Source organism: Fundulus heteroclitus, chromosome 3, assembly GCF_011125445.2.
Source record: "Fundulus heteroclitus isolate FHET01 chromosome 3, MU-UCD_Fhet_4.1, whole genome shotgun sequence".
NCBI lineage: Eukaryota > Metazoa > Chordata > Actinopteri > Cyprinodontiformes > Fundulidae > Fundulus > Fundulus heteroclitus.
Genome location: NC_046363.1, coordinates 34,680,174 through 34,694,174, shown reverse-complemented (window position 1 = coordinate 34,694,174; position 14,001 = coordinate 34,680,174). Strand labels below are relative to the sequence as shown.

Here is a 14,001-nt window from a genome sequence, read left to right as displayed (position 1 = left end):
ACAAAAAGTTATTTTCAATCCGATAAAGAAATGCAATCAATTCTGCTGCATATTCTGTTTTTAGAAAGCCTTTACTCTTCTTTTATCATGCATTCACCTGTATATTTACCCGCTGGTTATTCCTGGTTTGAATTAAACTCTGTTATTTCAGACAGCTCTTGCCCCAGATTTATGTGATGCCTTCTGTATACCCGTAAACACAGGTCAGAAATGAAACGTTTTCACTTCACATGTGGCACCTTGAATTATGTGCTCCTGTGGTCTGCACCACGGTGGTTAAACATACAGTTGATAGAAAGGCGGAAAAACCAGAGCATCCTGCCGTGCTTTCGATGTTTCTCTTAAACTATTCAAATTCGCATATCACATCCTGCTGCCTGTATTCTTGCTACCAACCACAGCTTTTAACCAACCTGCCATTCAGCCCTAGGATCAGCCAGCATGGCATTCCGGAGATCCCTGTGGTGGGTTAATACACATGCTAACTGTACTTGTTCTGATTTCTGCTTATGCACACAAGGTGGGCCCAAGCAATACACAGACAATAAACTAGTATGTGCCACATCACGTGGAGTTATCTGGGTATGCAGATGGTAGGCTTAATATCGAAGTCCCTGCAGACCTCCTCACCTGATAACAACCTTGAGCAATTATTAACACTAACATTATTGATATATTCATAAGAAGTATTCCTATAAAGCACTACTAGAGTGACATTCTTGCAATTCTGAATAAGCAGTAATTCAAATATTACAAACAATACTTTTTTTTTTAGGAATGTTTGTTCTTATGCTGACTGTTGTTTCTTAGACATCTTAGGCTCCTTCTCCAGGTCCTAAACTCCGGATGGCAATCGGAGAACAGGGGTTTTAGAAAGACCCCAAGTATTCCTCTGCCTGCTCAAATGTTGTGTTTTTGCAAGCGTTTAAACTTCCAGCATTAGATCATTAAGATGAGGAGCTGTAGTGAGTGACTGTATATTTTATTGCAGTGCTGTGGTTGGAAGAAGTGCAACAATTTGGTGAAATATATACAATTTGAAGATAATAACTCTTTAAGTTTTTAGTATTGATAATATCAAGATATCAATAATCTAGTATACAACCTTAGTGTTGTATACCGTAGTCTTTACGATGGTGGTTATTCACAAATTTTCTCTAATAAACCTTTGAGACTTTTGCAAAACAACTATTTTTTTCTACTAGAAATAAATTATAAACCCTATTTGCAAAGACGTGACTGAACTTTAATTTGGGATACAAATGCACTGTAAACCAAGTATTTTAGTAAGTAAGAGTCATCTATCAAATTATATAGTTTGTTTCTGTACTCCATCTTGTAGCTGTTGTGGCAGTTCAGCTTATGGGTCTGCAGCAACAGGACAGGACGGTCAGAATTATCAACAAGTCACCCAGCTGTGTCTTGATAAAAACTGAAGTCACACTTGAACATGTACTCGTTAGCATGAGCTACTCCCAATGACACATTTTTCAGGCAAAAAGATGTAAAAACAGTATACAGTAATTAATGAGCAATTCCATGTTTTTAACATAAATCTGACAACCCGCACAGACAAAGAGTAACTGTGCTGGTTAAAACCTTTCAGTGTATCTGTCAGTACAGAGATTAATTCCCTTGAAATAAATGATGTGCTAAGAACTCTATTAACATTTGCATCACAGCATGATTAACGTGATCATCTATTTTGACTAAATCAAGTTTAACAAGGCCTGCTGCATCATTTAGCACCTTACAAACAATGCCCTTTGGCACAGCAGTGAGTTTTGTAACTACACTGAAATAAACAACTGCACGTTGCTCATATTAAATTGTGGCACTTGGCAATGCTAACCCGAAATTGCCCTTTGTGTGGTGTAAATAACACAATTTGATATTCATATATAAAAAAAATATGTTTTTATTTAATTGTGTTTACAGCATGAAAACATGCAGTAAGATACATTTGGGGACCATTTCATCAGATAATAATAATAATAATAATAATAATAATAATAATTTATTATTATTAATCCCATTTTCTCATGTACTCTTCTGAATTAAGTCCCCTTCTGAGAAAACATACTTTTAAATATTATACACCTTGCCTATCAATCCAGCAGCCCCCAGTTCTGTGGAAGGAATTTAGCCTTTTTTTTCTCCTTTTTCTTTTTTAAATGGGTTCATTACTGTAAATGCCCCTGTTAAACATAGCAAATTATGTGTCCACTGATTATCCAAATTTAAACCAAGATTATTTAAATGGGCTTTGTAATTGCTGAAAAAAACTTGATTAGGTTTAAGCACGTTATTTTGAGCAAAGATTTTAAAAAAATGGGCTGGGGGGTGGTCTTAAAAGGTTAAAAGAAGGGGCAAGGGAGTTTTAAAAGGTCATTGTAAAGTAATTACAAATATGAACGAAATACTATTTGCAAATGTACTTTCTTTATCGTGTGCATGACTGTGATTACTTTTCCTTTCTACAGATTTGTAGATATGATGATTCCTTTCGATGCCAGTGTCTCATGTTATCTCAGGGTCAAATCGCCTAAGCTTGCCTTTTCCCCCATGCCTCAGGTCTGCCTAATTATGATCATCTTACTGTTATCAACAAGGTTTGAATAGCACTGGACCCAAAAAAGGAACTGAATAAATATCTACAAAGATGCCTATCCTCAATTCAGCAAAGGAAGCAATGAATGCATTGACGATTCCTGGATAGATGGTACCCTGGGTGAGCCCCTCCATGACTTCACAGGTTTTTTGCTTTCTAAACTGTGCATTAAAAAAGACATACAGCAACTGTTAACCTTACATATTTATACCCACTGTATAAATAGACACAATCTTTATTTTGCTCACTGTTTGGCATTTATTCAGACTAAAAATATATGTTTTAAGTCAGTTGGGCTAACTGAAATTATTTTTTATTTACTAAATGTTCAAATAAGATAATATTTTTTATAATTTTTAACTTTCTTCAAATGTATAAGATTATGAACACTAAGATTAATATGCCTTGAAGCTCAGGTGTTGATGTCATGACTTTCGAAGCTACTGAGTCGCATCATTTAGTAAAAAGAATGCACACCAGTGGATGTTGGTCAATTCAAACTCCAAACACACTACTTCCTTGAGGGATATCATGGGGGAAAAAATCAGCCACAATTTCCAGAACAGAATATTGAACCTTCATAAGACGAGTATCAACCACAAAAGCTAAAGATCTAGTAAAGAAAATGGCTGAAGCTGGTAAAACATGCCAATCATCTACAGTAGTGACTGGCGACTTTGGCTTAGTAGGGAGGGTAGTCGTCTTATAATTGGAAGGTTGTGGTTTCAATTTGCGTATTGGTGTATGAATGTGTGGAGGTTATTGAGGACGATTGGGTGAATGTACAGTGTGAAGTTCTCGGAATTGTCTGTATGACTAAAAAAGCTCTTTATAAATTCAGTCCATTTATAGTGAAACAATACCTGTACCAAAACGGTTTGAAAGGCCACTCAGAACCTATTGCTCCAAAAGTAACAAAAAAGACACTTTATAGTTTACAATAAAGTTTCATCCAACCACTGATCAGTGGTTGGATGAAACTAAAATTGAAGTTTGGCCATAAATGACCATTGTTACATTTGTTGAAAAAGGAGGTAGCTAGGAAGCTTGATAACACGATGCCAACTGAATGTTCTGTCATGAGGCAGAACATTGTGTCAAAGTATTAAAGTAACATCTCAAGACACTGCACAGGATGTTAAAGCGTGAGCAGGTCATCCAAATGCACTAAACCATAATACCACTATGGTTGATGACAACCAAAATCAATGTCTCGGGGAGGCTGTGATGAATCCCTGATCTCAGTTCAGAAAAGAGAGAGCTAAAAAGGTCAGCGAGAGCAAGTTGGCCAGCAAACATACCTGACTCAGTTATACCAGTTCTGTAAGGAGGAATTTGCCAAATCTCAAGTTATTCCAACTATTGTGAAATTCAAAACATTTGTTATACAGTTTTAAAAGCAATTCTACCAAATGCTAAGTGAATGCTCATTTACTCATCTCCAGCTGGTCCAGAACGCTGCAGCAAGGTTTTTAACAGGAGCAAACAGAAGGGCTCACATTGTATCGATTTTATCCTCTTTACATTGGCTACCTGTCAAATTTAGAATTGATTTCAAAATTTTAGTTTTGACTTTTAGAGCTTTTAATGGACAGGTCCCCAATACATCTCAGACTTTTTAATCCCTTACTCTTCTGGCTGCACTCTCCGATCCTCAGGTCAAAACCTTCTGACGGTCCCTAAGACCTGGTTTAAAACTTAAGGGGACCTGTCCTTCCAAGCTGTAGCCTCCTGACTGTGGAACGCCCTGCCCCTGTCTCTCCATGTGGCCGACTCTATTGTGAATCCTTTAAACAGTAGCTATTTATACAAGCGTTTACTTAAATATATGTTGTTTTTTTATGTCATCCTTGTAAGCTGTGCTTAGATGTTTTTTTTAACTTTCTTTATTCTGGTATTTAGCAAAAATTGATTTTGTAATCCTCACCAACTTAAAACCGGAAATAAAATGTGTTTAATTTAAAGTCAGATAAACACAAACAATGTGCTGTGTCTTTATACAGTAGATGAACATATCTGGGTTAATCTCTAGATACTACTCCTTACTTGATCTCTGCTTTCAATAACAAAATTTATGCACAGCACAGAGGTCTCTTCAACAGATGCTATCTCTAAACAAAACATATTTAAACCTTATGGCATTCTCAGCTGCAGCATTTAACTTTACCCGAACTTTTTTTCTTTACCTACAAACTAATGACCTGATTCGCTGAGAAAACAAGGACCTTTTCACTTAAAACCGAGCCAAAAAAAAAACAAAAAAACATGTGCTTTTAAATTATGGAGTCATGCATTTCCAGTTTGTGGCCAACTTGTCTGCCTCTGGTAATCCATTTATTCCCCTAAAGGTTATAGTTATCAGCGTGGATCTGGCAAAAAGCTTGGGTGTAGAAATAAAGTGCTGCAGTGGGAGTCCACCTTTTCCAACCCTTTCAGCACCACACCATTGACTCCTGCCACACAATTCCCTGCACTAAATGCCACTTACGCTATTACAAGTTTTCAGCTGAGTACAGCTCTGACCTGATGGGGCTGAGGACAAAGGGAGTGCACCGACAGGGACACTTATGAAATGCCAGCAGAGAATAACCACCACCAATTCAAAGCAAGGCTGTTTCATGGCCAGAGAGGTCTTGAATTTGACACACAGTTCTGCGATCGCCCGCTGTCCTGTGGAGAGATGACCGGTGACGTGTTTGCTCAAATCTTTTGAACATATGCTTCATTGGATGCTTTCTTCTAGACCTCTGGTCATTCAGCTGTGGTGTTGCGTTTCACTGAGCAACATCAGCACACTCATAACTTTTAGGCAACCTTGACATAATTGTGCCATAAATGTAACTGACAGGTTGGCAGGTTCTTCCTGACTTGTACTCAATCATAACTATATCGCTGTCCACATGGAGGACACAACCCGCAGTTCAGCTGAAAGGCATTCCTTTGGAAATTTTGTGATGATACAAAATACTTCCACAAAGTAAACAGCAATGATGTCAGATATCAAATAAATAGCTTGAATGAATAATATTGTAAATTCCCATTTTGTATTTATTTTTAGATCAAAACAGCCCCTTTGTGTTTTAAGGAGCTTACCTAAGGAGTAGGAAGAGGTAATTGTTAAAAACCACTCTTCTAAAGGTTATACAAATGTTTCTGCTCATTCTGACTCCTCAAAGCTTTGCTCATTGTTTAAAGCTAAAGCGATAATTACAAACTCTATAGTCAACAATGTCACAGCATAATAGTGCAAAAGGATTTCAGGCATGATACAGTTAATTAATAGGAGTCATACCTCATATTGGGTAACATTATCACCATAACAGAAGCCTGCTTATCTACACAGGTAATTTTCAGATTCATTCAAGATGTCCAATTACAACAAATCCCCAGATCTAACTGTTGCCCAGGGATTTTAGTGACTATTGGGAAATATATGCACTTAGGCCACAATTTAAACAATTGTAGTCAAGTCTAAATAATACAGAAAACAGGTTTTAAATAGTAGCATGCTATCTGCATTTTAAACCAGAACTCCTAAATCATTTCCAAATCTGCAGCAAGTATGTCTCTTTTCTATTTTATATGTCAAATCCCAATCAAAGTGTTTCTTAATGATCAGCACCTGAGTCCTTCAAAAGTTAATGTTCTTTCCTTGTCCTTTAACTGTAATAGACCTTGGAACTGTGTTTTTTTTTTCTTTCTATTTTTGTTTTGCATGCATGATCTGGAAGGGACCTTGGACTAGCCGGGCTTCCGAGCATTTTGTATGACCCTACTTGTTTTTATCTGTATGACATATAACTGGGAAAAACATCTGCACACTCATAATCACTGATATAGTGAGTGAATGCTTGTTTGAACATTTCAAACACAACAACGGTTCATATCTCATCAGGTAGAGCAAGGAAGGAAGCAAAAAAGATGAAATAAAGCATAACTTACATGTTCGATTAGTTCCCTAATCATGCCATTCCATTGGCCCTTGTCATCCTGAGAGCCGTATTTCCCGTCTGGCACCAGGCGAATCTCATAGGTGAAGCCCAGGATTTTGGCCAGCTCTTTCAGCAAGTCGATGCAGAATCCTTCAAAACGGTCGTTCCCAACCAGTGCCTTGTCAGACTTCTTAAGCATGACATATGGCTCTTCCTGCACGGACCCAAAAGATCAAATGAGAAGCAATGGTGAGGTCAGCTTTTTCAATTTGTTTCAGCACATGCACCTAATTGAAGCAAAGCGATCTGAGCTGACAAATCGCTGTAGCACCTAACAGATAGTGACACCAGATTCAAGTTCAGTGTGTGGACACAGAGAGACTGAACATATGAGAGGATATTGAGGTTTTTCCCTTGTAGAAATATGAATTAACAGAATCCTTAACTACATTAGGGCTGCACTGTAAGTAGACATATATATTTTTATATATTGTTGTACCAGATAATATTTGAAAAAATAGTTTTGGATTCAAAAACTAATGGTTGCAAACAAAACACATTGATGGACATAACCCTATTTAGCTAGTGCACATGTAAGCATTGGTTGGTATCAAGGTTGGATGTATGTAAAAGTAATCCAAAGACCCCTCTATTCAATTTGGCTTTGAATTTAAGTTAATGGATATGATCCATTTACTGTTTAGCACATATTATATATTTGTTTTATTATTATTTTTCTATTTGAGCTATTGATGTTAAAATAGTTTAACATTACCTATTTGATAGTCTTTATCTATCTAAATTACTACTTTATCATAAGTATTTTAATCTCTGTAACTCTGTTTTTATGATCCATGTTATTAGATTTAAACTGTTAATACAGCATTTTTAGATTTGTTTCAAAGGTTTCCTCATATAACTATGATTATTTATTAAGTTAAGTTAAGTTCCTCCTCTAAAATTATAAATTTTTCATGTACATTTTCTTTTTTATTCTTTAATCAGTCACTATTTCTAGTGTGTTTTCATATATACATATTTGTGTGTGGCCTGTCGGGCTCATTTTGGCATTAAGACAACAATTTTTAATGCTACCTTGCCAAATAGATTTTACTTTCACAAGTGGAGCCTTACTGCTTTTACCACAATGCTCTGCTTTTTTATATATGCAGGAAGCTTTATTCGATTTTATGCTGGAACTATTTCATGTTCAATGGACATAGAAAGGTGAAGTTAGAAGAGGGAAAAAAGGAGAGAAACAGATGAGACAAAATGCTAAAAGGGAGAAAAGGTGAAAAAGGAGGAGAGGAAAGGGAAATAGGGATATAACATCCTCTGAGTCTTATTCTACACCTGCAAAGAGAGGTTTGTACCAATGCCTTGATACCATCACTGAAGAACATACAGTTTTATTTAATATGAAATGTATAAAGCATGGACCGCGGAACGGGTAGGGCCAGTAGGGCCGCGGCCCTACCTACTTTTGATGATCAAACATGTAAAATAATATATATAAATAAAATTAAAATATTCAATAGCTATTTTTTCAAATGCACAGTAGTCTATGGCAGCAGCATCATTCTCCAATGAGAAAGCGATAAATCATCCCATCTAAAAATGTATTGGCTGATTGTGTCATGTGATGTAAACAAAAGTTTTCCCACCTCTGCGCTGCTTATGACCGCTACTTCGTTAGCTTTGTTTGCTTCGTTAGCTTAGTTAACTGTGTCCACTGCAAGTGCTGAGAGGTGTTTCTCGTCCCTCCGTCGTATCAAGACCTATCTAAGATCAACAATGACCCAGAAAAGACTAAATAGCTTGATGTGCGCCCACACACACACACACACAGGGATCTTTTGACCACAGTGGATGCTTTGAGGATAGCCAGGGACTTCATCCAGCATAATGGCAAACAGAGACACTTTTTCAGGAATATTTAGAGCAGGGGTGAGTTTGACTTTTCTTTTTAAAGTATTTTTATTCTGTAAATATTGTGATAGCTGTAATATAATGATTGTAAGTGGAAATAAATCCGGGGCGTGTGTGCTGGAACGTCAGAAAAAAAAGTTAAATAAAAATTCGGTGCCGATTTTAATTATAACATGGCAGACACAGTTATCATGCTCAGGGACCACAGCCTATGAGAAAGCAATAAATTCTGGTGTCTAAAAATGGATTGGCTTGTCTTGTGTCATGTGACGCAAATCAGTTGCGTGATCAAGGGGATGATTATTTAATCAGGTATTCCCTTTGACTAATGCCCCTATTTTAGACATGATTAATCTATCCTTATTAAATGGATATGTACCACAAGCTTTTAAAGTAGCTGTTATTAAACCTTTACTTAAGAAACAATTCCTTGATCAAGATGACTTAATAAATCATAGACCTATATCTAATCTATATCTAATCATCTTTACCTATCTAAAATTCTTGAGAAAATAATTGCCAATCAACTATGTGAACACTTACAAAGTAATGACCTATTCGAAGAGTTTCAGTCAGACTTCGGAGCTCATCATAGTACTGAAACAGCTCTGGTGAAGGTCACCAATGATATTCTCATGGCATCAGGTAATGGACTTGTGTCTGTACTTGTCCTGTTAGATATCAGTGCTGCATTTGATACAGCTGATCACAATATTCTCCTAGAAAGACTTGAGCATACTGTAGGGATTAAGGGGAAAGCATTAAGATGGTTTAAATCTTATCTGTCTGACAGATTCCAGTTTGTTCATGTAACTAATAAATCTTAGTCTCTAGGGTCACTTGTGGAGTACCACAGGGTTCAGTCCTTGGACCAATTCTCTTTACTATATATATGCTTCCGATTGGCAAAATTATTAGACGGCATGGGGTTAATTTTCACTGTTATGCTGATGACACTCAGCTATATTCATCCGTAAATCCAGATGAATCCAATTAATTACATAAACTACAGGCATGTCTTTGATGAAATCAAAAGCTGGATGACTTTAAATTTCCTGCTTTTAAATTCTGACAAAACAGAATCTCTGTTTGAATTTTCACTGTTTTGTAAGAAATCCTTTTAGTTAGATGCATCACAAATTGACTAATCAACTTTATACTCTATTGGCTTTATTGATGTGCATTGCACACCAGTTGGCTAAAAGAAGGCTCCCACACTTTTACCTCACTTACAAGAAAGACATATTGAGGTAATGGGCAGCTAATGCGTGGAAACTAACTAGCACTGATTGCAGACTGGCTACTTATTCCCTAAGTGATGTCAGCATGTTGTACTTGCATTTATCTATAAAGACCAGGATGGTAATAAGGTATTATTTGTAAACATTGAAGTTAGCCCGTGTTCTCTCGCTAATGCATCGATTACAGCAGAGACTCAACAAAGTAGCCAGGTAGGCGAGAGCGCACAGAGTTTCACACCCACACGGACGCCCAGAGGATTCAGCTCTCTCATGAACAGACGAATGGAGCCTATGGAGGCAACTATGGTAAATACAAGAAAACTAATTTTACATGCTGCACAATTGTAAAAGCATGTATGGGAAAGAAAAAAAAAAAACTTTTAAATTGCACTATGCTCCTTTAAAACCTACAAAATTTAGCGATATTGTATTCTATATTTTGCTCAAATATAAACATCAAAATAAATAAATGATAGTAAAATAAGAATACCAACTAACAGTATTTTAGCAATAATCGTTAATTTTCTGTTTACAAAAAAAAAAAAAGTCAAACCATTCTGTTATCACATCGTCACATTTTGGAACCCTTTTATGTTTAGTATGTAGGTACATTTCTGTTCAGCTGCTCAAAATTTGGGCTGTATAAATGTCTGATTAGGGACGGAATGCAAACGTGAAATGGAACATGTACACAATGGTACCTTCATGAATTGTCAACATCCTCCAAGGGAGAGCAACGGTGTTGATGCCTGCAGTGACGATGACTAAATCTGAATTTCTCATAAATGATTTCCTTTATTTGGTGCCTATTACCATTTCCTTGCTAGATAGACTTGCAAATCCTGCTGTGCATTTCAAAACACGTTGGTCCATTTATGCAAACGTGTACGACAGTTTATTGCCCCCAACAGCCAGTTGTATAATTTACTAACTGAGCTCAGAAGCAGAGTAATTGATTCCCTTGTGAAGGTGACCCCTTGCATTGTGTTTTTTGAGAGTGTGTGTAAGTGAAGGACTGGGAGAGAGAGGCTTGAAGGAAAACGGTGGAGTCAAAGAGGATAAAACGGGCCACTACATGACTTTTGAGCATTTGAAAATGATTTACTGGAGAAAGCAGAAGAAGTGAAGTACTAGGGGAGACCCCACCCATATTTATATTTATTAGCAAATTGCGCGGAAAAAATCCCATCTGCTGAATGCTGATGGGAGCAAAAGTGAACAGCTGAACTGCTGGTCTACAGAAAAGAGTTATTAAGGAAGGCTCTCTTCTTTCAGTGTGCGGCACTTGGTATTTTTGCAAAAAAATGTTTTGTTCAAATAAATTGTCTTTTTGTTTAAAAGTGTCAAATTTTCAAACAAATTTTCCAAACGTTTGATTCATATGCATGGGTTACTAAATAGAACTCGAATAAATGAATCAAAATGCAAATGTGTTTTTGTTCTGCAACTGAGGAATTTGGACTTGATGCCTCTTCTGTTTTGGTTTTGTGTTTTTGCGTTTATTTTTAGACTTTTCTAGACTATTTATTGTTACATTCCCCTCTGCCATCAACCGCCAGTCATTATCCAATCAGCTCTATCTACTCCTCAGTCACCAGCCAATCAGCTCAGCCACATCCTAGCTACCACTCTGCACCAGATCAGCCCCACCTGCTGCCACTAAATAGAGCCAATTCTGCCCACCTGTCACTCTCCCCATTTATACCTGCCTCACTCTACCACTCCCCTGCCAGAAGGCCTCGTCTTGTTACTTATATGCATGTGTTAGTAGCTCCACTGGCTACCCTTTGTCTGTTTCCGTGTTTTCCCAGGATCTAGCCAACACTCTGGCCTCACTAGTTCATATGCTAATGTTTGTGTGCACCGATTTGTTGGGAGAATTACTGTGGAATTCTATTTTTTTGCTCTGTGTATGCTGGATACACATTTACGTCTTCTAGTCAAGATTCAGTCTATGGCTTCTGGTCAAGTTGGTTCTGTCAGGGAATCCTGTATAGTCTGGTTCTACTTACCTACCTCATCTGCCACTTCTCATTTCCTACAATAAACCTTTTTAAAACGAAGCTCTGTGTTCGGCTGAATATCGGGTTCTACAGCCCTATTTCTTACATCTTCAAGTAATTACAGAAATATTCGTTGTGACTCCCGTGTAGAAATAATAGTAACTCTATTTGAGTCGGTGAGAAGCAGCCGGTAGAGACTGAGGTGGCGCCTCACAAGTCATTATGACAGTTAAAATACTAACGATAAAAGAAAATAATTTTCTGCACTTGACTGTTCTGCAAATGTGTTTTTTCTGTGCAATTTCAACACTTTGTATGGTTAAAATCACTGAATTAACAAATTGCTTTCTCAAATATTTCATAGAAGTGAGAGTTGAGGCAGTGAGGAGCTCTGTCTCACCTTGGTGCTGTCACACACACAGACTGATGCAGGCAGTTAGCACATTCCCGTTGCTGTTACGCTTTATATTGCCAAAAGACATGTTTGATTACACGTCTACTATAGATGTTGACATTCCACCATCTGTTTAATGTAGTTAATGAATGTGTGTGACCTATTTTCTTGCTAATCGGTCGTGAATGTGCAGTGAAAATATGCAGGATGAGCCAGAAGTATCATGCCACTTTGATAGGGGGCAGTGCTGAGTTCCATAGGAACAATGGATAACAGGTGCATATTGCTGAGTGCTTTCTTCTACGCACAGGGAGGCTTTGCTTTCCACGCGTCTTATTTTCAAAATTTGACAATATCTGTACTAACGCAGGATATTGTGAGATGAAAAATGTACTGAGAAAGATTGGCTGCTCACATTCAACGCCAGATTTCATTAAAACACGTTAGGCGCTTAAAAGATTTACTTGGTATTGAATGAGCAGCACAGAGTAAACGTCCATGTCCACAAGAACAGCCATGATATTTAAAAGACTTAATTGATGCAACCTTCGTCCATAGTCTTTATGAACAAATAAAGGTAAGATCACACCTGGTCTTCAGTAAAAAAATTAGATGTATCAATTTACCTTTATATTAAAGGAGCAATGAGCAAAATTGTACTATTTTAGATAGATCTTAAAATAGTGATGTGAAGAACTAAAGATATCTTTTTAGATGGAATATGGTATGACATCACACACCATCTCTCAGACTGGACTGTTCTCCAGTCTGTTGTTTACAAGCTAGCCTAGGCGCGCATGCATGTATGTCTGTGTGAATTGCTGCCACACAGGGCTCAGCCCCTCCCTGCCTATAAAATGCCACTGTTAAAGCAGTGTAACATAGGAGCAAAATGGCGGAGAGCATGTCCAACGGCTCAAAATGTTCTCTTATTAACAGCATTATAAAGTTACAAGTTACTTACTCAGAACTTTGAGTAAGTAACTCATAAAGTTAGGGTGTGCAGCTGGAGTGGAGGTAGAGCGGGGCATGGCTTGTCATGCATCTTGTTTTGGTCCACAGACAGTTCTCCTACTGGTGAAATTTTACTCATTGCTCCTTTAAATAGTCTTTGCTATCATGTTTTGGCACAGTATATAATTAACTAAAGCATAATTAAAAACTAAATGTTTCAATTAAGGTCAACATTGAAATATAATCTATTCTAGGTTTATATATTTGAACATCCGACCTCAAAAGAGTCAATGCTTCATCAGTCATGAATCTCACTGCACATCACTGGTGTGAGCACATAGTAACGGTATGCAGGCCCAGTATTTTTCAAATCACTAACTAATTAGCTGTGTCTTTAAACTATACAGTGAACTGTAATTGCTCTGACTGTCACTTTAAATCCACTTGGATAATACAGTTACAAAATTGCCTCTTAAATAAAAAACAAGACATGAATACTTGATGTCAATGCATTTATATAGCAAAATGCTTGGCCAAAACTTTGCTTTAGTTGTCCAATTAACGTGATCAAAAAGTTTGCATGTTTAGCGAGAAGGCCATTACCATCTGTTTCTAGCCATCCTGTTAATGCAATTCCCCAAGGTTTGGACTCAAATCAAAGTCTTTATACCAGCTCAACCCTTCCAGTCACAGCATGAGTGTGCACAACAAAAAGAGGAGGAAGGCAGGCTTGGAAATAGACATTACAGGCAATGGAGTGCAAACAATTATTGTAAGAGGAAAAACACATTAAGTGTCCTAATCTCTTCTGCAAAGTTATCAGTATAAAGCTGTCAGATGTCTTGCTTATGCATCACTGAGAATCAGTGTGATGCAATTTCATTACACTACAAGGGGAGATTGATATTAAAGTATAAGCTCTCTTTAACAGTTTGAA

The 14,001-nt window shown here is 37.2% G+C and overlaps 1 protein-coding gene across 1 annotated transcript in view; it reads right to left on the bottom strand.

The window, feature by feature from the left end:
• Positions 1-14,001, bottom strand: part of LOC105937454 (glutamate receptor ionotropic, kainate 3) — a 134,351-nt gene that overhangs the window by 20,331 nt on the left and 100,019 nt on the right. Inside the window, exon 10 of the mRNA XM_012878773.3 lies at positions 6,554-6,757. Within this exon, the coding sequence (XP_012734227.2) occupies positions 6,554-6,757 (204 nt within the window). The remainder of the gene's footprint in view (positions 1-6,553; positions 6,758-14,001) is intronic.